The 26,686-nt window shown below is 36.9% G+C and overlaps 1 protein-coding gene across 2 annotated transcripts in view; it reads left to right on the forward strand.

The window, feature by feature from the left end:
- LOC117293323 (von Willebrand factor A domain-containing protein 3B-like) overlaps positions 1-26,686 on the forward strand; it is an 82,541-nt gene that overhangs the window by 40,590 nt on the left and 15,265 nt on the right. Inside the window, exons 20-28 of one of the 2 annotated variants that reach the window (XM_033775588.1) lie at positions 1,553-1,724; positions 4,886-5,013; positions 7,275-7,409; positions 8,756-8,877; positions 10,081-10,216; positions 13,689-13,787; positions 18,320-18,564; positions 23,882-24,021; positions 24,646-24,903. In XM_033775588.1, coding sequence (XP_033631479.1) covers positions 1,553-1,724; positions 4,886-5,013; positions 7,275-7,409; positions 8,756-8,877; positions 10,081-10,216; positions 13,689-13,787; positions 18,320-18,564; positions 23,882-24,021; positions 24,646-24,903 — 1,435 coding nt within the window. The remainder of the gene's footprint in view (positions 1-1,552; positions 1,725-4,885; positions 5,014-7,274; positions 7,410-8,755; positions 8,878-10,080; positions 10,217-13,688; positions 13,788-18,319; positions 18,565-23,881; positions 24,022-24,645; positions 24,904-26,686) is intronic. The other variant, XM_033775589.1, reaches the window with a different exon arrangement.

A 26,686-nucleotide genomic window follows, 5' to 3' on the forward strand; every position in this document is an offset into this window, starting at 1 on the left:
TTTTGAATATTAGCTTGAGTTAGACAGCCAGGTGCCTGCAACGGGTTGTCTACTTTTTTATAAAAACTGAGAGTCAACTTGACGTCTCCTCAGAAGAATTTGAAGTCTTTGTGACTGAAGAATTCAAATAAGCTGTTTTGAGATAGGGTAGACGGAATATTTTCACTGAAGTTTTAACAGATAACTTGCTTCCAGGCAGGTGGCTTTAGCCTTAAGGAAAGTACATTTTCCAGGATGGAGGTATTAAACAACACAGTGATGACTGTTTGTAAAGGATTAATATATAATGGGTCTTCAGTAAATTGGAATTTTTAACTGAAGCTTTTTTCTTTTTCAATATGTTTAATCTTATTAAAAAGTAACTTTTTAGGTTCCAGCAAAGTTTTATGTTTTATAGAGTATTAATATCGTGAGTTTTATTAAAGCATTTTTTTAAAGTGGTGAACTGCGCAATAATTAAGAGTTTTTCAGATAAATGTGGTGGTAATTTACAGTTTTGTCTTAACACAACACTAAAGAGGCTTTCATTTTGTTTAGCAAAGCTTAAAGTTTTTTTAATGCAATAATCTTCGTTTTGAGGCAGCATTTTAACATTTTTTCCCCAGCATTATCGTTAATATTTGTTCTTCTTCACTTTTAATTTCAACTTCTATGCAATATTTTTATCGCTTCAGCAAAATGATGTAAAGTTTGTATTTTCTTTTTTAAATCACATTGCATAACTTCAAAGTAAGCTGACTGTATTAAACTTATCGAAATACCACCATTGTAGATATTTGCCCACCTGGTATTCACACTGTGATGATGTTAAACAAAAATATTTAGAACATTTGTATCAGATGTCATCAGTAGATAATAACTATTTTGTAATTGGTTTAAACAATATCGGCAATTTTGCAGCTAAGCAAAAATGAGCTAGATAGCAGTCTAAAATTATGTGGAATTTTGGGCTGTTAATCTTTTTGCATGCTATGCTGAACGTTGTAGGCAGAAATTCTTTTCTAATTTGATGTAAATCTTTGGCTGAATTTTCAGTTGTTTATTTTTCTCACAAGGTTTTCTTTTGTAAAAAATTGCAATAACTTTATTTTATGTTTAAAATAATGTTCAAAATACTAGATTTGTTTGTGTTTTTGTGCTTTGTTTTGTGGCAATAAATCCCCAAATATGCAACAAAACTTTTGTTCCTGTGATTATTCAAATTAAAAAGTGGTTGTAGCCTGCTCAAAAGACCTTTCGGCAAAAGCTAAAAGTCGACACTCTATCACCTTTGGTTTATTTTAAACCATTCCTTCATGATTTACAACAATTTCCACCTTGGTTTTATTGAAATGGTTCGGCACGATCTAGAAAGAAAAAAACAAATTCTGAGCGAGAAGCATCAAATCCTGAAACTTGTCTTTGAAGACATTTTCTTCTGGATTTGTGTCAAGTTTTCCTTTGTTGTTGCCCACCGCTAAACCACTTTTTAATTTGATTCTAAAATCGGAACAATTGAATAAATTTGTTCAGTATCTGTAACAGTAACATGAGCCTATCTGTCTGATTACAGATCATAAAACCTAAAGTGGTCGTGAAAGGTGGATCAAGCACAAAGGCAAAACAGAAGCACAAATCACCAACGAGAACGACATCGTCGAAGATTGGGCAACAATTCAAAGTTAGACTAGCTGTCAGATCAAAGGTCATCGCCAGAAGTAGCGTGAATGGGCTATTTTACCCAGGTAAGTTTATCCTTATACTCTGATATTACAGTTTACTTATTGAATCTTTTGAGGAAGAAAGTAATGTTTTACTTTTGGAAAGATGTTTCCAAAGACGAATAAAATAATCCACACAAATATACCTTGAAACTGTCTGGTTTTCTTTTTACTACTTTGTAAAATTTGCACAATCCGCCCTCGTGTAGAACCAAATGTTTTCTCCACAAAAGGTAAACCACCCAATTTGGAGGTATACTATTTTTGTGATTTGTTATATAAGTAAAAACTTATTCATTTTATAACAAACATTTATAGTCCAAAGCCCCCAGTCCAACCACAACGCTTCCCTTTAAGTTTATACTCTGTTGTTGCTAACAGTAAAAAATGGAATGAAAATTTGTGCTTCTTGAGGTAAATGCGGATAGTAATTGTTCAGCAACTACAATGAGACATTTTATCACACTACAGCCATGTGCCGTTACTTTAAACACTGCAATACTTGGGAATTTTTGTCTTGTAAGGGCCCCAGGTTATTTCATCAGTCACTACACATGCTCTGAATGGCAAAGAACAACGAGTGATAGCAAAGAAAACGTTGTGGAACTTCCCCCATGCTTGAAAGCAAATCTTTCAGGTATAATTAGCACAAAAAACTACTTGTAAATACGTCTTAATGGAACTGGGTCCCATCATTGACAGCTGTTACAAAAAGCACTGTGTACCTTTGACATGTTGAGTCCTTGTTTAAAACCCAGGTGTGTTTTAATGTCTTGGGAGCATCTGCCTCTGTGCGGAACCATTAATATTTAACCTGTAGAGGGAGTTACATTGTATTGGGACGTGTTGATGATTGGCAACCAGAAAAACGGACTCTGTAGAGATATTGAAAAATCCTCTGTTTTCTTCTGTATCGGGCGCTAGAAATATCTTTTAAAGGCACAGTACACCTTTGGTAAATATCAAAGACCAGTTTTCTCACTTGGTGTATCCCAACATTTATTTGTGCATAAAACAAAATAAAAAAATCAGTGCAAATTTGGACTCAATTAGTTATCAAATTTACAGGAGAACAATGAAGAAAAAACACCCTTGTTGCAACAATGTGTGTGCTTTCAGATGCCTGTTAATAGGCTTCAGGCCGGAAGTCTTTTAATTTTTGAGTGAGAAAATAATTACCTCTCTCTCTCAAAAACTCCATTACTTCAGAGGGAGCCATTTCTCTCAATGTTCTATATAATTTTAACAGCTCTCCATTGCTCGTTAATACCAAGTTCGTTTTTATGCTAATGAATTATTTTGAGTCATTACCAGTAGTGTCCCGTGCCTTTAAGGTTTGGTAAAGGGGTGAGGGGGAAAAAAGTAGTGAGGATAAAATTTCCTGGGATGGGAAGAGATGAGTTGAGCAAACATGTTGAGTAGTTTGGGCTTTGCTGCACTTTTATTGACTATTGACCTGCATTTGGAGGTGGCGTGTGACGTGTATGGAAAGTGGGCAATGACGGAGTGCACTATTGTGAATAGTAGACAGTGATGGAAAGGGTGGGGGGGGGGGGGGGGGCGTTGAGAAATGCACAGGGTCTTTGATGGATGGGGTGAAGGAGCTGGAACTGTAGAATTAAAAAAAGGGGGGAGGGAAGAAGATTATTTCATGGTGCTCCTGTGGTGTAGGAAAGTTTACTGCCTTCCAGGTTTTGGTTATTACTTGGTTTAAAGCCATAGGACACTTTCGGTAAAAAGTATTGTCCAAAGGCCCACACTTCGTGTATCACAACTTATATATAAAATAACAAACCTATGAAAATTTAGGCTCAATCGGTCGTCGGAGTCGGGAGAAAATATCGGGGAAAACCCACCCTTGTTTCCGCAAGTATCGCCGTGTCATGAGATGTGTTTAATATAAAAAAACGGAATTCTTGATATCAAGAATTGATAATTGTTTTAATGTTTTCTCAAAAAGTAAAGCATTTCATTGAATAATATCTCAAGAGAAGTCTTTCACCATTACCTTCTGTAAACCCTGTAAGTTATTTGTAAATCTGTGACCAGGTTTTGGGGATGGTTCATATTAAGACTTTTTAGTGTGTTTTTATAATTGTATTGCTGTTTTTGAATTTCTGAGGTTTGTTGATTAATAACTTAGATTAGTGTTTTTCGACCTGTGCTTTTCGAAATTGTTCCCTCTGTGAAGCGCTTTGAGCGGACTTTGGCGCTATATAAGTTATCATTATTATTATTATTATTTTTGAAGGTGTTTGTTGTTTTCATTTATAAATGACACACATTAAAGGTGATGGGATCAAAGGAGATACGATCCCAGGTTTCAGCCAGGGTTTGATGAAAGGGAGTCCGACATTTGCTGGAAATAAAAAAAACTGGGTTTCCAAATTGTTCACTTTCATTTACAATTAAATGTAAGTGACAGATAAAACACGGTGTCCAAATGTAACACCCGGGCACCCCTCTGGCTTACACATGGATGGGATTTGGACTGTGATATAAGAGTATGACAGACATGATCGTTACAAGTTTTTTTAAAGGCAATTTATATATAAGCATGGTGTATGATGAGTTATTTTATAATTTGTGTTTACCCACATCGATTAGCAGTGTATTCTCCTCGGTACTTTTTAGAATTCTGGGGAAAAAAAATCCACAGGTAAATCACTCGGGTGAGATTCAAACCCAGGACTTTAGCGTTTCTAGAACAGATGTCGCTAGTAATGAAAAGGTTGTGGGTTCAAATCCCAACTCAGTTGTTTTCCTTGGGATTTTGTTTCACAGAACTCTGGAAAGTACTGAGTGTACAAGCACTGTACACATCAGAGGGATGGGTAAAAACAAATTGTATTCTTTATCCCAATGCAAAACGACCATCTATCAAATCGTCACAGTACCCGCTGCTAACATATAGGAATTGAACTGCCTCTAGACCACCGGGCTACCCCGGTTGTCTAGTGGTAAGACACAAAGGTCATGGGTACGAATCCCATCCAAGTGATTTGCCTGTGGTTTTTTGTCACAGAACTTGGGAAAGTATGGAGTACATGTATACAATTATTAACACACATAGGCGTAACAAACATCAGTTTAGGGGTAACAACAACAAATGATTTTCTTTTTCCCCGATGCAAAAATAATATCTATTAAATAAATTTATTTTGATGCTTTGTTTTTGATAACAGGTACAGTCGTAAAGACAACAGATGCCCGCCATGTTGAGATCCGCTTCTCATCTGATAATAGTAAAGAAGTCATCCCAAGTCGTTTTGTAATTGAGACTCAGGGTGCCAGACCGTCTCCTCTGTTGAGGGTAAGATTCACAATCATTTTCAGAATAATTTTATACTACAAACATTTTGAAACATTTCATTTGAACAGCCAAGTCTTTGTTTTCTTGAAAGTTTGAGCTGAGATTATGTTGTTTGACTCGTGTTTTAAATATAAATAGCAATGCAGGGCAATTTTTCCTTTTTGTAAGAAATAAACCTTTCTGCAAATTTTTTCTTCATATTGGTTCAGAGTCTGTGAACAAAAAGTGCAAAAAGTTCATCTCATTTCAGAGTGACTGTAGAGTCAAACAGACTGCGTGGGATACCTTTCGGTCAAATTTTAGTTTTTATTTTAATTAGTACTTTAACTCGGGGGTTACCGAAAACCAATTCGACGGGGACAAATTGGACTGATCAATCGGTTTATTTCGGTTCAGGCCGCAGGGTTGTTCCAGAAAACGTGTTTTTGTTAGTCGTATTATTCACTCCCTCAGGTATGCAAAGTGCAAAGTTGCGCAGATTGCTAGTTATCTCGGACCCTATTATATCCTGGAAAGTTGAGTTTGTAATTGAATGGTCAATCTCAATCCAGTGTTTTTCTCTGTGGGTCTCCCCGGAAACACCTTAAATGTTTCTTATAGAATTTCGGCACTAAACTGAAATTGTTAACAGACCTGTGAGAGTTTGACCCGAGGTGTATATTACAGATGGAGTAATGTCATTTCATTTTCTATAGAGTATATAGACTACCCTGAAACCATTATATGGGGACGCAATGTTGCTGCCCTTTTATGCAACAAAAGATATACACAGAGGGTAAAAACTGCTCTTGTACTGTCCACCGACAACAAAGAAATCCTCCCTGAGGAGAAAAGAGAATTTTAAAAATAAAATATCAGGACAGAGTCCAAAATAGCAACTGCTTTTGATGGTTGTTTGTACGCTGAGGTGATTGCCTGCGTACAATCGCAACAGTCCCCTCTGAAAGTCCACTCCCAAAGATGACGTCCCGCAAAACCACGTCAACACGCAGAGTACGTTGAGCTTGTATTTTGTTTTGAGAGTCTTGTTACAGTTGCTGCCCTATTGATTGGCTATTGATGGTTTTGGGGCGGACAGTGGGCCCGCTATTGTACACAGCTTTTATCGCCACTCCGTTAAGACCTTCTGCAAAGAACCATCTATAGGAAATATGGCCGTAGATGGAAAAAAAAAAAAAAAAAAAAAGCTGCACCGGGTAAAATGTCAATATGTACCTTCTTCCCCGAGCGCCTAATCCAAAGAAGTTTGACATTTGTGCAGTGGCGAGACAGAGTGTGTTCTAAACAGTTGCCGTTGTTTTACTTATTCTAGGAGGGAATGCTCTTTGGTCCACGATATTTCTGACCTGAAGAATTGAAAGTAGTACTTTTGTTTCTTCTTTTTTCTTCCATTTTGGAATTTGATACTTGGCACTTAACTGATGTTTGAGAGGGTAGAGTGGTTTGGCTGCCAGCTTGACATGTGTGGGGAATTTAAAGTGAGAACAACTCATTTAAAAAGAAAAACTAGGCCAGAAATACTTTTTCTTTAAATTGCAAGATAAACACCAACTGGCCATTGTTTGCTTTCTATTTTGAGGCTGAAGTGACCTTTACAAATAAGAAATCTAGAGATACCCTTTCATCAAATCAAACAATCAACCATCAAAAGGGAAACTTTTTTTGACAAGGCATGTTATAGAGAGTGGTACAAAATCTAATTTTCACTGGGAATTGTAAAAATATCCAGAGGTAAATTTTTCTTTCAGAAAGGGAAGGTATATGTTTGGTAACACTCCACAAATTAGTGGCATTACAAACTGACTTGGTTAGAGGCCTACAGCAGCTTTCAACAGTATACAGTATTTTGAGAATCATTTCACCTTGAAGTAATGTGGTGATGGAATTTGATATTAAGAATCCCTGCATCCTTCCTGGACTAAACCGCTGCTGATTTAAAGGAGACAATTCTAAAACACTTTTTTTTATAAAGAAAAAGTGTGCAAAACAAGTCAAGTTGATCAAATAGTTTTTATTCATTTCTATAAAATGGAAACAACAGAATACCTTATGTTGGCAGACTCCCTGTTTTATCAGTATCTTTGATTGGGTGGTGGGGGGGGGGGGGTACTGTCGGATGCAAGAACCTAAGCTGCCTTATAGCCATGGTTAACACCCAGGTTACCTTATAAGTTATCTTTGTCAAAAAAAAGAAACCAAACCTGGAAATATAAAAAGAGATTTGTAGAATTATGACTCACTATTTCTTTTTATATTTTTAGACTGGTGACTTTGTCTTGGTGTGTTGCGTTGCTGCTGGCCATGAGGTCTGGATGCCCGGTATCCTCCAATTTGGACCCAAAGATGAAAGCAGACAAGCCAAATACTACACAGTTATAACTTATGATCATAGAACGGTGAGTACCAGCTACATCAGGTGTCTTTTTGGAACCTTAGCTTGGACTCTTGCTCCTGCTCGGACTCCATCATCAATTTTGCAGAAATGTGCATTTTGCACAGTGTATCCAACATCGCACAAAGGCTGGGGACGGAGCCTACGTTGAGGTTTCGGAAAAAGTCCCTTACTTTGCAGCAAAAAAAAAAAAGTCTTTCAAATTCTGGTTTCTTTGGACATGAAATTTAAAGGAGCATTACATGATTGGTTTTGCTACAAAACATTTGCTGACAGTGTAAGCACTTAATGTAATCAACCAATACATGAACTGACAAACCTGGAGAAGTTTGAGAGCAATCAGCCAACTGGGTCACGAGAAAATAGTTAAAAACCGATTACAGATTTTCCATGACATCGATGCCCAAAATAAAAACTAATAAAACGCTCACTGAGCGATAACTCCAAGTTATTTCTCATCAAATATGACATTTCAGACAAAAATATTTCAAGGGATGTTTTCTACTCTCATCATCATTAGACCGTGTAAGTTTTATGTAAATCTGTAATCTTCACGATTTTTGTTTCTTACCAATTCTGTAACGTTTCTTTAAAAGAAATATCAATGTTTCCCTTAATTCGCAGTGCTTTATAAGATGGCTTTAATTGCATTCTTTATTGAAATGTTCACCTATAAATCATCGTAACATTGACAAAAACTAATCTAGGACCCTACCTTTAAGGAAAGGTTAAAAATCAAGCTTGTTCATAAAATTTTAGATCAAGGTTACAAGGATGAAACTTGTTTTGAAGAGATATAAATCAACGATAAAAATCAACGATACATTGACAAAAACTAATCTAGGACCCTACCTTTAAAGGCAGTGGACACTTTTGGTAATTACTCAAAATAATTATCATCATAAAACCTTTCTTGATTACGAGTAATGGGGAGAGGTTGATAGTATAAAACATTGTGAGAAACAGCTCCCTCTGAAGTGACGTAGTTTTTGAGAAAGAAGTAATTTTCCACAAATTTGATTTCGAGACCTCAAGTTTAGAATTTGAGGTCTTGAAATCAAGCATCAGTAAGCACACAACTTCGTGTGACAAGGGTGTTTTTTCTTTCATTATTATCTCGCAAATTCGACGACCGATTGAGCTCAAATTTTCACAGGTTTGTTATTTTATGCATATGTTGAGATACACCAAGTGAGAAGACTGGTCTTTGACAATTACCAATAGTGTCCACTGTCTTTTTAAGGAAAGGTTAAAATCAAGCTTGGTCATAAAATTTTCGATCAAGGTTACAAGGATAAAACTTGTTGTGAAGAGATTTACTGAAAAAAAAAAAATCTTTCTTTGTTTCAGATGAATGTTCCAAGGAAAGGGTTACTGAAGATTGCTAATGCTCGTTATAACTTCATGGTGCGTTATATCTGGTCACTACGCAAATCAGCAAGAGTTCCTAGTGCAGTCTGGTTGGTGTCTGGGTAAGTTTGCAAATCTCTTATTTCATCTTATTTCATTCAAAATGTGTTTTAAAGACACTGGACACTGTTGATCTGGAGTGGGAATGTCCATGCAGGAATAATGATCTGTTTTGGAAAACACAATCTGAGAATGGTTTTATGCAGAAGTGTTTCTCAGATTGAAATGATTTTGAATCTCTTTCTCTAATACCACATTCCTTTTAATGGAATCATTTCTCAAAATAAAATACATTCCTTTAAAGGGAATTATTTCTCAAAATACTATACATTATCAACAGCTGCCGTGCTTCTTACTAAGTAAGTTTGTATGGTCGTTAATTTTTGGATTAATTACCAAGGGTACATGTATACCCTCCCTTTAAAGGCAGTGGACACTATTGGTAAATACTCAAAATAATGGGGAGAGGTTGGTAGTATAAAACATTGTGAGAAACAGCTCCCTCTGAAGTGACGTAGTTTTTGAGAAAGAAGTAATTTTCCACAAATTTGATTTCGTGACCTCAGATTTAGAATTTGAAGTCTTGAAATCAAGCATCTGAAAGCACACGACTTTGTATGACAAGGATGTTTTTTTCTTTCATAGTTCGTGCAACTTCTACGACCAATTGAGGTCAAATTTTCACAGGCTTGTTATTTTTATGCATATGTTGAGATACACCAAGTGAGAAGACTGGTCTTTGACAGTTACCTAAATAGTGTCCAGTGTCTTAACAGACACTGGACACTATTTGTATTTGTTAAAGACCTGTCTTCTCACTTCTCAACATGTGCATAAAATAACAAACCTGTGAGAATTTGAGCTCAATTGGTCGTCAAAGTTGCGAGATAATGAAAGACAAAACATCCTTGTCACGCGAAGTTGTGGGCTTTCAGATGCTTGATTAGGAGACCTCAAAATATAAATCTCAGGTCGCAAAATCAAGTTCGTGGAAAATTACTTCTATCTCGAAAAGTACATTACTTCAGAGGGAGCCGTTTCTCTCTATCAACAGCTCCCCATTATACTTGTTATCAAGTAAGGTTTTACAATTTACACTAATAATTACTAGGAGTAATTACCAATAGTTTCCACTGCCTTTAAACAATGATGATAATTCCACCCAAATCTCCTTTCCCCCCCCCCCCCCCCCTAGGAAACACACTTTGTTGTTTAGTTAAATGAGAATCCATTTTTTTACAATATTTTTCTTTGATAACTTGCAGTAAAAATGAAGACACAGAGCAGGTCATCGAGGACCTGGAAGATGATTCTAGTTTACAACTCTCCTTGCTGCAAAGGGCTCCCTCTTGTGAGCAGGAAGCACAGACTTGTGTACCGGACACCGTTAGCACAGAAGTGGTAAGTAATCAGAGTTTTTAATTTCTAATCAACTAAAATGAGTAGATCATTTTGAACAGCAACAGTTTGGTGTTAGGCCAAAGCGGTATAGAGCATCAAATATAAGTTCTGGTGGTAAGTCATCATTGAGTGTGGGTTAAGGTCCCAGTCAGGACACTTGTGCCCTTGAGCAAGATTTTCATATATATATATTTTTTTATTCAAGTTGCCAGACACACAAGGCCTGAAGGCCACTTCAAGGTGTGGGCTACAATTTTGTTTTCTTCCAGAGGCCGTTGCCACTTACTCCTAGGCTGAAACAGGGTTACCCCTTTTACAGTCCATACGGATGTAGGCTTGGGTATCATCAGTCGGAAGCCTGGCCGGTAGAGCAGAAAGCACTACCTCCCCAATTTTACGTGTCATGACTGGGATTTGAACCCCCACTCTGCTGATCAAACACCAGAGCTTGAAATTGGTTCTCTTAACCGATCGGCCATGACACGCCAGATGCTTTACTATAATTATTTGGTTACTATTGGCTAGGAAATAAGAAATAGACAAATGCGGAAAGACAGTTGGATGTATTTTAGTATCATCTGTGTTTGTGATTTTATTTGGTCATGCTTTCTGTCAACCAACGGAGTTCAGATAATACGTTTTTGTTTGACCACCTTGTAAAACCTTTAACTTCCAATTACTCGTATAGGCCTATCCCAAACCATTCTGATACACATTTTAAAATATGAATTCAAAGACAAAATAAGCGGACGCAAACTGAGCATACCAAAATTTTACACACCAACATACTTGCTTATGGGTCGGTCTTTACATTCAAATGTGATCAGTCTTTGACCAATCAAAAGGCACAGCATCTATGAGGTATTTATTAGTTTGTAGCCAAAGCCGCCAATTAAGACATGGCCTTACTCTGGATGCAACTCGTTAAAAACAGAAATTGATACCATTATCCAAAAGAAATTTAAGGAGACTATTTTAACGGAAGGGATTTCTTTTCAGTATCTTTCCTTCATTCTTGTCAATGACAAGGTTAAAGTGTTGAAATTCCAGCCCAGATTACCTTCTCTAAAGTGCCATTTGTAGATCTGCTGTCACCATATCTCATTTTATACCTGCTCTCTCCTTGATGCGTCTCCTGAAACTAAAATTTCTGGTTCACTCGTACTATCCATGTATCAAGTATTCATACAACCATCTAACCTCATTTACCAAAATGATAGGAAATTGCTTCCAAATTCAGCAATCAAGATAAATTTTCATCTCGTCGCAGTTTCGGCCTAAGCAGATCAGAAAAGCCTGTTCTGATTAATACTTAAATAAATCTGAAACTTTCAGCGTTAAAGCCTTGGACGATAATGCCTCATAAATCCCCGTATGGGTCAGACTGAACAGGGAAAGCCATCCTTGTATTGCGTGATGTCCCATGTGATCAAGGAGGTACAATAAGATGTTAGTGCGTCGTTGACTGTATCATGTTAACCACCTCTGGGAGTGGACCAAGATTGGTTTTCATCTCTTGGATCTTTATTATTAAGTCCGTCTTGAGCTTTGAATGAATGCCAGAAATAGAGGAGTCCGGGTGTGTCGTTCTTGTTATGCAGTGACAAGACTTGGTTTCCGTGCTTGCATTTTAATCTCTCATAGGGACTTGCTCTCCGGGATGGCCGAGACGATTGTTAAGTTTCATCTCAACTTAAGAATGAAAACCTCAACAATACAGCTTAACTAAAACTAAAAAGCACAGTTACAATTGAAAATTCATAAGCACAACTCCACTTACAAATGAAAGCTCATAAATGCAGCTTAAACTACAAATAAAAAGCTCATATAAACAATTAAACTTACAAATGGAAACTCATCAACACAACGAAACTTACAAATGGAAACTAAAAAACCCCACAAATAAACCATGTAAGCAAATTATGAAATCCACCATATACATTAACTGACAAACCTGTGTAATTTTGAGATAGATCGACCATCTAGGTAATGGGAAAATAATGAAATTTTTTTTACATGACATTGGTTAAATTATTTTTTAATAAAACGCTCACTGAGCGATACTCAAAACAGGAAATTAGTTTTACTTATTTCTCATAAAATATGACATTTAAAACAAAAATATTTCAAAGGATGTTTTCTACTATCATCACCATTTGACAATTTAAGTTTTATGTAAATCTGTGATCTTAGACAACTTTTTTTTTTACCAATTCTGTAACAAGACCCTGAAAGAAAACTCAAAAACACAACTAAACTTTAAAATGAAACTTAAAAATCACAACTAAACTCCGCATAAAGACTTAACCTACAAATGTAACTCAAGAACATGTTGTATCAAGATTTATTTTGGGTGAGGCCATCAAGGGAATTGATGTTAAGTTTTAACAATTTCATCACACTTTTGGGTACCTGTGAGGAAAGTTTGGCAGCATAAGCTGTGTAATCCTTAAGGAGCTGAAATGGTTTTAACAATGTTTAATGGATGGAAGACAATGGCCAAGTGACCATGTAAGGGGGTAATAAATAATCCAAGCGCAATGGTCATTTCTGACATAACAGTCGCTATTACTATTATTTATGATCATTCAGAGTCATCTCTAAAGGGAAGGTTTACGTTTGGTCATTAGCCTACTCTTTAAATGAATGGCAATAGTAACCATTAGTTAGAAGCCTATACAGCAGCTTTCAATTGTATAAAGCAATGTGATAAATATTTCACTTCAAAGTAATGTGGTTTTGTAAAAATATAACAGTTTTCATACCCCAAAATTTGAATCTACCAAACTCTTCTCAGATTGTGTATTCCTACTACTCTTCCTGCGTAGACATATTCATTCCCTCTGGATTTTTGGCCACGTCTCAAAAATGCGACCGCTTTCATAAATGAAATGTTAGTTCTATCGTGTATTTTGTACATCTACATACATATATGATTAAAACAATGGAGCAGTTCCAAAACTGAAGGTATACTTAGCCTTTGATGCGATTTATTATCAGACAAAACAAAGTTAAGAAGATGAATTGTTATATATATTTGTTGTACAAGGCTTTATGGTCTCCAGTGAGCATGCGATGTACTAAGGCCCAGTGACGAGGGGTAATAATTTGGAGCGCTTTGGGACGTCCTGTCGGGGGTGAAAAAGCGCTGTATAAAAACTTAATATAATATAATATAATATAATAAACTATGTACTTATAAGTAAACATTAAAACACAAACTTTTAGCAAGAACACATGATTAGTGCAAAAACAAGTTCATGCCTCACTGTCATTCATTTGTTTAGAGTTTTGCAAGAATGCTTTTTTTTTTTATATATTTTATTTTCTACTTTCTTAACTTTTGTCACTTTTCTATTATGTACTTGAGCACCTCTCAGCCACACAGCATTTATTATGCCTTCTAGCATCTACTCCAGGGATAATAAGTCTGTTACTTGAGATTAATGTTTTTTATTTTTTATATCAACAGCAAGCCGACGACACGGCCCCAGAAGATCTTGGTGAGAAGTTGAGCTCTCTACAAGAACAGATTGCTCACCATCACGATGAGCATCTTAAGACACAACAGGTAAGGATCGGAAACCCCCAAGGAACGTCCCTTTACAAATTCACCTCAAAGACTTACAGATGTTTGGTCAAAATATAGCATCTTATCTTACATTTAAATGAGAAGGAAAACAAACCGAGGCGAGAAAATGTCAAGTGAAATGAATCGGGAATGGAAAGGTGAAGGGTTGTAAACTAATATTCAGAGTTGTTTAAATTTTTGACACAATATTTGTTTTGTAGGGAAGATTGTTGTTTAAAGGTTATTAAACAGGATTGGAATAATGCAATATCGTTGCAGACAGTGTTCATGCTTTGTGTGATTAACCATAAAACATGAATTAAAAAATCTGTGAATGTTTCGGCTTTATCTGTTGTGGTCTAAGTCACCCAAAAAAGTGAAAACAAAAACGCCATATTTTTCAGCATTAAAATACACTGTCCTCAATTTTGGTCTTTAAACCAAGTTCAGCTGTTGCGTTTTTAAGGTTTTCAGATACTGTTGTCTCGAATATGAGTTTGTTTCGGAGGGAAAAGTTCACAGAATAAATTGTTGTAATATGAATTTCATAAAATCAGGTAGTTTTCAGACAAAACTTAAATATTGACATTTTGTATTCTTACCAATCATGTAATAATAATACCTTCTTCCGTTGACCGTGCAGCTTGGGGGAAAACTTCACAGAAAGAAATAATTCTACGATGAACTTTTATGCTGAAATCTTACAGACTAGACTTAAATATTTTGTTATCCTTACCAGGTCTATATAACACCTTTAAGAGTAGTTTCATAGTTAGCAAAAAAAAAAAAAAAAAACATTGAAAGAAAGAGAGAGATGAAACTTTACCTGTAAATGAAATATTTAGTAAATTATCTGGTTGATGTTCAATTTGTGACATCTATTGATTTACATTCTCAAACTCATGAAGAATTGAGAAACCTGGATACTGATTTACTCCCTGCCCTAGAAACAACTGTCAATTTTATCATTGATCATTCATGCTGACTTCATAATTGGAATAATGTAGCGTAAAATGTGGGTTGATGGTTAGGAGAAAACCTATTTTGGTCTAGACATTGACTACTACAATTCCATCTCTTCTTTGTGCTATATGTTCGGATGTTAAGTGTCGTTACAGGTTTTCGCTTGTAGTGCAGGTTTTTTTCATACTGAAGTATAAACATTTGGGGAGACTGACTGGGTAATTTTTAAAATTCAATTGAGGTAATCAAAGTTCTATGTGGCATCCACTTTCCCTGTAATGCCCCTTCCCAGGTTGTATCGTAAACTTGGGTGTGAACCCTGGCTACATGGCAATTACAGGTTAAATGGCTTCTGACTGGCCCCTCAAAGAAATAAGGAGACTGCCAACGTTAGGGCTAGATGGCTCAGTTGGTAGAGCTGGAGGCCACATGTCCAAATCTCATTCTTGTAATGTTTCAACTTAAGTCGCCGATAAAGTCGTATGGACTCAGCTAATTTCTTACTGTTCCATATCAACGTTTTTGTTTTATTGGTACAAAATATAAAAATAACCAGTTTTTATATAGCGCTTTTTACACCTGAAGGGCGTCTCAAAGCGCTTCTTACATTTTTACCCCTGGTCACTGGGCCTTAATTCATTCTTTTAACCATCTCAGCTCCCTGGGGAGTATACAGCCTGTGCAATATTAGTATGCTCTGAATCAATCATAAGAACCATCTCTGCCCTCACTACCCATTTACCCCTGGGTGGAGAGAAGCAATTATAGTTAAGGGTTTTGCTCAGGGACACAAGTGTCACGACCGGGATTCGAACCCATTATCAGGGTAGCTACTGATTTTGCTTGTATGGCTGCAGGTTCTGTTTTGCAATACCTTTAATGAAAATCACATGGACTTTATGATTACACTGCATGCACACCAAACTCCCTGAGTAGGCTTGGATTGTTTATGAGGCTCGTTGGCTCTTACGAGACACTTGTACGGCAGTCCCATTTTCTCATTTCAGCTGAGATGACCCAACCGTCACGCTAAGTTACAACACTTAACAAAATTAATCTAGTTAGACCTCTCATAGATCCTTTGTTTTCCCCCAATGCAACTTTTTTTTAAAATAGAAACGTCTTATCTTTAGGGTAACTCAAGAAGCTCTCGGCTGCATTTGTTTTTTTCCTGCTGAAAGCCGTAAATTGGTTTCTCTGACAAGACTGTTTATCTTTCAACGCTATCTTAAGTACATGAACATCGAAGTGTTATCTTTGTCATTTGATACCTCCCCCTTGTTAAGATTGAAAGACGACGAAAAGTGTCCAAACTCATACAGGAGAAGACCTGTCATCTATTGGTAAGGGATACCCAAACCTTTATCAAAAGTCCAGAAATCGGGATTGATGAATCGTCGCGGAGTAAAAAATCTCGTCTTAATGTACACAAATAACAGATAGGATGTATTCCCTGGTTGGCATTGTAGAGTTGGCAGAGTGTCCAAATTGTAGCAAGTGCTAAAGCCATTGGACACTTTCGGTACAGAAAAAAAAAAAAAAAGTTCACGGATTTACAAATAATTTACAGGGTTTACAGAAAGTAATGGTGAAAGACTTCTCTTGAAATATTATTCCATGAAATGCCTTATTTTTTGAGAAAACATTAAAACAATATCAATTCTCGATAGCAAGAATTACAAATTGATTTTGAACACATGTCATGACACGGCGAAACGTGCGGAAACAAGGGTGGGTTTTCCCGTTATTTTCTCCCGACTCTGATGACCGATTGAGCCTAAATTTTCACAGGTTTGTTATTTTATATATAAGTTGTGATACACGAAGTGTGGGCCTTGGACAATACTTTTTATCGAAAGTGTCCTATGGCTTTAACGCAATATTTTTTTATTAAGGCTATGTCAGCCTCCATCCTCCCGATGGACAGCCATCGGTATTCATTACAGATCAACAACAACCCATGTCAGATGTGCCCCCTTTCATCAGCTGTTTACCCTACATCATATCGGTTCTTGAAACTAACTCTAAACCAGGAGTCAAAGCTGGTAATTGTGGATGGATTAGAACTAGTGTGGAAGCACTTGAGTCTGTTTGGGTGAAATCGTCGTTCAAAGATGAGCTTGGCACTGTTATGAATCTTTGGTCTCCATCTATCAAATTGCCGCTCATAACTACAAGGTCCTTATCCATCTAGCAATATGTATGCATTTTGTAAAACTGCTTTTGCATACTATTTTAACTCCTGATAGATGTGGTTTTATTGATCAAGAGTGGTTGGCAAAGTACTTGTTTTGCAAAAAGAAACATTATTTTTTCCAAGTAAAACATAACTGTTGCTATTGATTCATTTTTTTCCTTCAAATTAATTCAAATTTTTCATGTAAGGGCCTTTTGATAGTATGAAAATGCCATTACATGTAGTGACCTTATACTTATGGGCAGACGAAAAGATTGAAAAACATTGCAAATTGGATGAGGTATCCGAGTTTTTGTGTTCATTCAGATTCACTAATTATTGTAGTTGTGATAAGCAAAGAGTGTTATGAGATGATCTTAAGGTCCGAGTAGGGGAATATTGGTGAACCAGTTTAGTTGGCAATGGGAGCCAATGCAATTTCATTAGTACTGGTATACTAATTTTCATAAGTACTGGTGTACTAATGACAGATTGTTAAAATTACTAAGATTTGACTTGTTTTGTTTTAAATCAAGCCCTGCTGTATCAAAACAATGTTTAAGAACATAATCCATGCATTCATGCATTCATTACCTGGTTGGTTCTAGTCATAACATGTATTCCCTTGGGGTTGTTAGCGGACCATGGATTCCAATCATTTATTTGAATAGCTATAGTCAATAAGTTGTTAAAACCAACAGGGACATATCTGTATTCCACTTTAATCTGGCATGCATCATTTAACAGACTGGGAAAAACATTGCTAAATACATTGTTTATAAGATGTTAAATTTGCATCGGGATAAAGAATACTCACTCTAGTTTTACCCATAAACACCGATGTGTCAGCACTGTATACTCAGTACTTTCCCGAGTTCTGTGAACCATACAAAGTCACAGGCATATTGGGTTCGCATCCCACCCAAGTAAAATGCCTGCGATTTTGTCCACAGAGCTTGAGAAACTTTTGAGTATGTGCATTGTAGTGGTGTAAAACCAATGATAATAATAATGATTATAGTAAAAAGTTTTTTTTTCTGTATAACTCACAGCACTGTGACAAGCTTAAAACCTGATTATATACATAGAACATTTCTGAAAAAGAATTATCTAACATAAACAAAAATGCAAAGTTGAAAATAAGTTTGTCTTTAAAGGGAAGGCATACGTTTGGTAATTGATACTCTTAAAGTTGATTGCACTAAAAACCTTTTGGTAAAAGTCTACAGCAACTTACTTTCTGTCCCTTCCCCTTTAAGTTACTTTTCTCTTCCTTTTTTATAGCACCTTGAGCACCTTTGGTTGATTTGTTCTCTCGTTATAATTATTATTATTTACAAATTAAATCATGCTCCACTCCTTGAATAACCGAGACCTTTAAATTCTCCTTCAGGGATTACGAGAGGAACTTAAAGAGAGTTTCCATCAGCAGAAGCTTCTCGACGAACATCAAAACGAGCTCTTGAAGAAACACGACGATCTCCTCACCAAGCACACTGAGCTCCAACGAGAGCATGATGAAGTGTCAAGAAAGCACGGTAAACTACAGAAGAAACACGCTAAGCTCAAAGGCAAGCACGGACAGCTGAAAGATGATCACGGAACCTTGGAGAGTCAACGGAAAGAACTGGATGAGAGGTAAGACCTCCTATAATAATAATAATAAATAAAAATGTTATTTAAACTGAGTTCTTATAAAGCGCTTTAACACACTTGATGGGCGTTTCAAAACACTAAGTGTTTTCTTAAAGACATTGGACACTATTGGTAATTGTCAAAAACTAGTCTTCACAGTTGGTGTATCTCAACATATGCATAAAATAACAAAGCTGTGAAAATTTGAGCTCAATCGGTCGTCAAAACTGCGAGATATTAATGAAAGAAAAAACACCCTTGTCGCACCATGGTCACCCAAGTTGTGTGCTTTCAGATGCTTTATTTCGAGACCTCAAATTCTAAACTTGAGGTCTCAAAATCAAATTTGTGGAAAATTACTTCTTTCTCGAAAACTATGTCACTTCAGAGGGAGCTGTTTCGCACAATGTTTTATACTATCAACCTCTCCCCATTACTCATTACCAAGTAAAGTTTTATGCTTATAATTGTTTTGAGTAGTTACCAATAGTGTCCACTGCCTTTAATAATGCTAGGTTATACTACTTCTTATATAGCGCTTTCTCACACCCCAAGGGGGCGTATCAAAGCGCTCAGTAGTTTGTCCTGCAATTTATGTGGACCTATTCCTTAAAGGAACATTACAGAATTGGTTTTTGCTAACAAAACAGTTGCTGGCAGTGTAAAGCACTTTATGTAATCCACCATATACATAAACTGACAGTTTGAGATCGATCGGCCATCTGGGTCACGAGAGAATAGTGAAAAACCGATGACAAATTTTGCATTGCATCGGTGCCCCAATAAAAATAAATAAAATGCTCACTGAGCGATAAACTCCAAACGCGAAGTTAGATTATTTATACTCTCATCGTCATTAGGCTGTGTAAGTTTTTTTGTAAATCTGTGATCTTCACGATTTTAGTTTCTTACCAATTCTGTAACGTTCCTTTAACATACCTAGAACCATGTCATGGTGTACAATGTGCTGTGGTGCAAAATGGCGCCAATAAAACCAGGAACACGGGGGCCTTTCGCCCTCTTCTCTTTATGATAAGTGCATTGGGTTCTTTCATGGCCATGAATTGAACAACCCACATGACCTACAGCATTAAGTCCAACCTGAAGAACACAGCAATAATGGTTCAGTGTCTTGCTTAGGGACACAAGTGTCACGACCAGGACTCTAACCCACACTCTATCAATCACAAACACCAGAGCTTGAGTTTGTTATCAGATGGGTTGGGGTTACATGTGGTTAAATGGCACTCGATAGCATTGATTGATGTCCGTCAATTTCCTTTGATAAAGCAGGATGATCGTGGTCAATGGTGCCTTTTATTAGTATCTGCAGGCAATAAGAAACTATTCCATTGGGACACTGAATTATTCTGTAAACCTTCTAAATGCATCGTTCATCATTACTCGGTCGTCATCATTGATCGTTCCCATTTTGTTGCTTGGCTGTAACTTTAGCATACCAGATGCAGTCCACCATATCTCACAAAGGCCATTAAAAATAAGCCTTAAACAAATATGGAAAAGAAACTGAACGAAAAGAAAAGAAACTTAACGATAGGAGTAAAAGTTCTAAAAAACATCAAAGGACTCGGGAAAGTACTGAGTATACAGTGCTAACACACATCGGTGTATGGGTAAAAAAAAATAATAAAAAAATATTCTTTATCCCCTATGCAAATTTAACATCTCTTATATCGTTGCGGTACCCGCTGCCAAAACATAGGATTCGAACTGCCCCTAGCTACCGAGCAACCTCGGTAGTCTAGTTGGTAAGACACTGCTCTAGAATTGCAAGGGTCGTGGGTTCGAATCCCACCTGAGTAATATGCCTGTGATATTTTTTCACACGACTCGGGAAAGTACTGAGTATACAGTGCTAACACACATCGGTGTATGGGTAAAAAACCAAAAATTAATACTCTTTATCCTCGATGCAAATTTAACATCTCTTATAACAATACATTAGTTGTATGGTGTGCTTAAATTTAATGTTTGTCATCAGGTTGGCCCCCCTGGTATGTTTACCTGCCTTTTACCTCTGTGGACTTCAGTTCGAATCCAACCTCAGACATCACACATCTAAAATTTAACATTTATTCTCGTTTCCCATTCAACATCCTGTTATTGGCACTTGTGCTGTCAAAGGTGTAATGAAATAAAAACAATGGTTTGGGGTGGACAAAGACAAATTGACTAGAGCTGGACTCGAACCAACGACCTCCGGATTAACGTGCCGGCACTCTATTAACTAAGCTATCTAGCCCTATATTGGTGGTCTCCCTATTTTTTCAATGTCTTTGTGCGGGGATGCCAGTGAGAAGCCATACAACCGTTTCTTCGGAGTACCCAGGGATCACACCCGAGTGTAGGATACAATCTGGGAATTGACAGCTAGACAGTGGACACTATTGGTAATTGTCAAAGACTAGCCTTCACAGTTGGTGTATCTCAACAATATGCATAAAATAACAAACCCGTGAAAATTTGAGCTCAATCGGTCATCAAAGTTGCGAGATAATAATGAAAGAAAAAAACACCCTTGTCACATGAAGTTGTGTGCGTTTAGATGGTTGATTTCAATACCTCAAGTTCTAAATCTGACGTCTCAAAATCAAATTCGTGGAAAATTACTTCTTTCTCGAAAACTATGGCACTTCAGAAGGAACCGTTTCTCACAATGTTTTATACCATCAACCTCTCCCCATTACTCGTCACCAAGAAAGGTTTTATGCTAATAATTATTTTGAGTAATTACCAATAGTCTCCACTGCCTTTAAAGGCACTGTACACGTTTGGTAATTGTCAAAGACCAGTGTTCTCACTTGGTGTATCCCATCATAAGCATAAAATAACAAGCCTGTGAAAATTTGGGCTCAATTAATTATCAAAGTTGCGAGAAAATGATGAAAGAAAAATACCCTTGTTGGACAAATGTGTGTGCTTTCAGATAGGAATAAAAGACTGGAAGTCTAGCTGGAAGTCTTTTATTATTTTAGTGAGAAATTACCTCTTTCTCAAAAACTACGTTACTTCAGAGGGAGTTGTTTCCCACCATGTTTTATACTATCAACAGCTCTCCAATGCTCCTTACCAAGTCAGTTTTCAAGTTAATAATTGTTTTGAGTAATTACCAAACGTGTACCTTCCCTTTAAGCCTTTTTCGGAGTGTACTTGCATGAAGAAAAAAAAACACCTAACTAAATAAACAAAAAATATGAAAAAATTTCAAAAGGTATAAATTTGTACCTATTTACAGAAGCATTAAAGCCAAATGATGAGCAGCCATCAATTTTTTTAATTCTTTTTAGATTATATACAATTAAACTACCCTGTGAAAATTAATTTTAAATGGTGGTCTCGTTTTTGCGGTGTTGCTGAAAAATCCTAGCAGTGTGTCCACACAGGAAGAATAATCTTTAATTGGAATACACATTCTAAGAAACGTTTCATAAATCAAATTGAAGAAATGTTTTTGAATCCCTCCCTCTAAAACCACATACCTTATTCCAGTTTCTGCTGTTTCTTCCCACTTTTAATTGTCATTTTTTGTTACCATACACTTCTCACTCAGTGCTTAGAAACCTGGTTAGGGTTAGGGTGAAGGTTTCTTGACTGATAACCTGTGTACTGGTCGTGTACTGGTTGAACATTATACTTCATCTATAAGATGTATAATGTCATTCTCATTAACACATGCCTTGATTATCAAACAAAGATTTCATGTTCAGACATACGCATGACGGCTTAACCATCTTAGACTTCGGCAGGAGATCAAACCATCTGAGACGTCGGCGGAAGTTACACGTATCTCCTCCTCATTATAAAACATCCACCTGCCTAGTTATAGTCTCTTCTCGACACGGGCCCCTAGTCGTAGAATGTACGGTGCTTCCATCGTCCCCCAAAGCACGTACTTGAACGGACCATAAGCGTAAAATTCCACAGTAAACTGAGCTCTGTTGTGTGACCTTATCAGGTGATCACCAATGGAAACACCTTCTCAGTCCCCTCACACGTACCACACACTCCCCCTATCCTGCACTCTTCTCTTTTGCAAATCTATTTGGGTTAATTAATCAACAAGCTCTAGACCAAAATTAAAAATTATGTATAGCGTGCCCGCCTGCTTTTTTTCAGAGGCCGCCTCTTTCTTTGTTCTTTTCTCTCTATATATATATTATTTGGGGTTATGAAAAAAGGATTTATTTTAACGATGTCAGCAATTTTTTCCTCTTTAAATAGCCCGGCCATTTGTATGTGTTGGGCGGCCATTTAAAAGAAGAAGAAGAAAATTAGAAAACAAAACAAAAACCCTTTTCCTTTTTTTCAAAAAAAAGGGAGGATGCTAAACGTGTTTATTTTGTTTGGGGGCTTAGTGTCATTGATGGTAGTGGATACGCTGCCCATTTGAGATGGGAAGTTGGTATTTCGCAAACCTCTAAGGAGACAACACTTCTCTGCGTCCACTGAATTGGGCGACCTATTTTAACTCATGAAGATAGTGCTAATGTTGCTGAAGTGCATCCGTCATGTTAGCAGTTTTTTCCAGTGTTGTAAATTTGGTAAAAGCACCTGGCACCCGTGTTATTTTGGCTCACAAGAATTCCACAGTCCAAAATCTCAATTCAAATTATTTATCCATCATGTGAAAACAATTGAAATTGTTTATTAAAGACACTGGACACAAATGGTAATTGTCAAAGACCAGTCTTCTCACTTGGTGTATCTCAACATATGCATAAAATAACAAGCTTTTGAAAATTTGAGCTCAATCGGTCATCGAAGTTGCGAGATAATAATGAAAGAAAAAACACCCTTGTCACACGAAGTTGGGTGCTTCCAGATGCTTGATTTCGAGACCTCAAATTCTAAATCTGAGGTCTTAAAAATCAAATTTGTGGAAAATTACTTCTTTCTCAAAAACTACGTTACTTCAGAGGGAGCCTTTTCTCACAATGTTTTATACTATCAACAGCTCCCAGTACTCTTTACCAAGTAAGATTTTATGCTAATATTTAATTTAGCTTATCACTACCAAAACATGGAAAGAGAAATAAAATGGGAAGACGAAGCTCAGTAAAATACTATACCAGCCAAACTGCAAAGTCACAATTTGTGACTGGTACTTATACATGTATCCTGCTCATTTCTGCTAAGGCAGAAAGATCCTTTTAAGCACTGTTTTCTGGCTAAGCAGCTCTATGAAATTGGACCCTGATTAATTTCTGGTTACAATTAAAATAGTATAGTGTGTTATTGATGTTGGACATAATACAATAAATAACTTTAACAAACTTTGATTTTCCTCTGTTCTTTGTAGATTGCATGATGTTTCAAGTAAACACGGAACCTTAGAAAGTGAATTTGATACACTGAAAGTGAAACAAGATGATCTGGAAAAACAGCTTGAAGAAAAGATGAGACAAGAGGAATTGGGGAAACTTCAAGATCAGACTGAAGGTAAGGAAACAAAAGAAGAATACATCTGAAAGAGAAATAAATATATATATAAAGGGAGTGTATACTCCCTGTTGTTAACTGTTGTTAACTACTCCAACAATTATGACATTAGGAACTTACTTGGTAAAGAGCACTGGAGAGCTGTTGATATTATAAAACATTGTTAGAAATGACCCCCGTTTTATAAGAAATGTAGTTTTAACCCAAAATGTTGAATCCGAGAAAGGCTTCATGCATATCAAAGCATTCAATTCTGTGCAACCAGGGTGGTTTTATTCTTCTTTTATTATTTTCTTGCAAATTTGGTGACCAATTGAGCCTCAATTCTCACATGCTTGTTATTTCATACGAACGTTAGGATACACCAAGTGAGGTTTGTGGGGATAACACATGAATATCTCTAATTGAGTAGATTTGGTTCTGAAAAGAACCAGGGGTCAATGACTAAACCTTTCTATCAGTATGCTCTCAGGAGAAGTACATGTATACATTGCCTTATCTACTTTATAACACAGGTGATCAAAGCAATTAATTGCATAACAAAAATCCTTTACATTTCAAAATCGACGATGAATAAAAAGAAATTATAACAACTGACAGATGTGGAATTGTTCCCTTCATTAGATACAGTGGATGGCACAGTACAAGATGGAGACAGTGTTGAAAATGAAGATGCCCAAGACATAGAGGAGGATGTGGTGGAACGCGAGGAGGAAATCGTCTCGGAAGAAGCAGACGACGATGATAAACTAGATAACGACGAGGGCAGTCTTAAGGAGGATGAAGAGGAGATTGAAGAGGATGAAGTTAATCTTGGGAGGAGAATTGATATAGGAGATGAAGTCATCGCTCAGTCACCGGAGGATGGTTGGTTTTATAGAGGTTAGTAGGAATAAGAGTCACTTGGACAATAAGCTGAATTTATTTTTGAAACATTTCAAGGAATTATATGTTTGGGAATCACTCTTAAAATTAGTAGTCATAAAAACTTTTGGTTATAGAAGCCTACGGCAGCTGTTGATAGTAAAAAGCTTTTTTTTCTGTAATAAAACATTTTGAGAAACATATCACTCCCAAGTATGTATAATAGTATCAGGTTGTATGCCCCAAAATTTGAATCTGAAAAGCATTAATGGATAGCAAGAGAATTAGGCGGCCAGCTTTGCGCGCTCACAAGTCATATATTTCCATACAGTAAGCACCGAAAGGTTAGCATACCTTTTCATCTGCTTATGGTTAGTAGTGCTATGAAATGGAAACTCGCTGATGAGTAAGCACAGTATCGGCCTCACCCCAATAAACTTGACTCTTTTTTGTTTTTTAAATGTTGCATCATGTGCTCAGCAGTTAATTTCACCAAACTCTTCCTAACTTAGGATCTTAGGACTTGGGATGGGTTAAGTTCTGTACCAATAGACATTAGGACACATTGAACCCATCCTAAGTTAGGATGTGTTACCCGGTACTCATCCTAACGATCGAGATAGGAATAATCCTAGCGTTTCGTAAAATTGGCTAATGGTAATTTATTAAAACGACTGGACTACTTTTCGTAAAACAGTTAACATTTATCATCATCATTTGGCATAAACTTGCGTTCTCAAGTTGTAATGGGGGCACACTCCTTGAGTTGCCGCCATAACCTGGTCTCTTTCAATCTCTGCCCTTCTCATCAGCTCTCCTACACTTCTACCACTCCTCTTTATCACATTGTCTATCTAGCGTAGCTGAGGGCGACTTCTGCCTCCAATATCAAATTATTTAGTCCCATAAGGTTTTTGTAAAAAACTTCTGCTATTTTTAAATTTCATATTGTATTTATTGTATCGGTCGACGGAGACCAATTTTACAAAGGCTCGATTTGAAAGGGTCAGGCAGGTCTATGAAATTGAGCCTGATAATGATTATTGTCATGCACCCTTCGTTACTGACACCAGTGTTCATTTGAAGAGCTGCTCTAGAAACACTCCCTTTTTGTCACCTCTGACAACTCATAACCCCACCTGCTTTGAACTTCTTGCTTCATCAAATATTGAAAAACTGAATAATAAGTTATCCTATTAGAAAATTAGTCAACGCAACAATTCCCAAACGGGAGAGCGTATGTGATAATTTGATTAGGATTCCTATGAAAGAAAGTGAGTAAATATTATGCAGTGAATTATTTACTTGAAATAACAAGTAATAAACTACAAGGGAGACCACAGATAGTTTCGGTTACGAACTTTTGACACTGTATCAAGTGAAGTTCCCTCACAAATGCAGCATGGCGATGTAACTGCATTTGATTGGTTGAATTACATGTAGGGAGCCCCACCCATTGCAAAAGGACACCCAGGGAAAACCCTCAAAAAAATGTGCAAGGTCATAAAAATACGAACTGGACAGGGTTAAGCAAGCCCTCCCAACATGACAGAACTAGGTAACGTGGCACCACAACAGTTGTAGGTGTCCAAGTCCAATGAATATTGTATTTTATCTGTGAGTGATAAAATGAAAAACACAGACCTGGGGAGGGGGGGGGGGAGGTTTTTTACCCCACGTTTACCCCAGCACAGTCACGCACTATCCCCGCCTAGGTCCCTACTCCACGCGATCCCGGCTGAACATTTCAAGAATACCCCAGGGTTTTACCCCGAGCCCAGAGCAGGGGTGGCTACTCCCC

This window comes from Asterias rubens, chromosome 8 (genome assembly GCF_902459465.1).
Source record: "Asterias rubens chromosome 8, eAstRub1.3, whole genome shotgun sequence".
NCBI classification, from domain to species: domain Eukaryota; kingdom Metazoa; phylum Echinodermata; class Asteroidea; order Forcipulatida; family Asteriidae; genus Asterias; species Asterias rubens.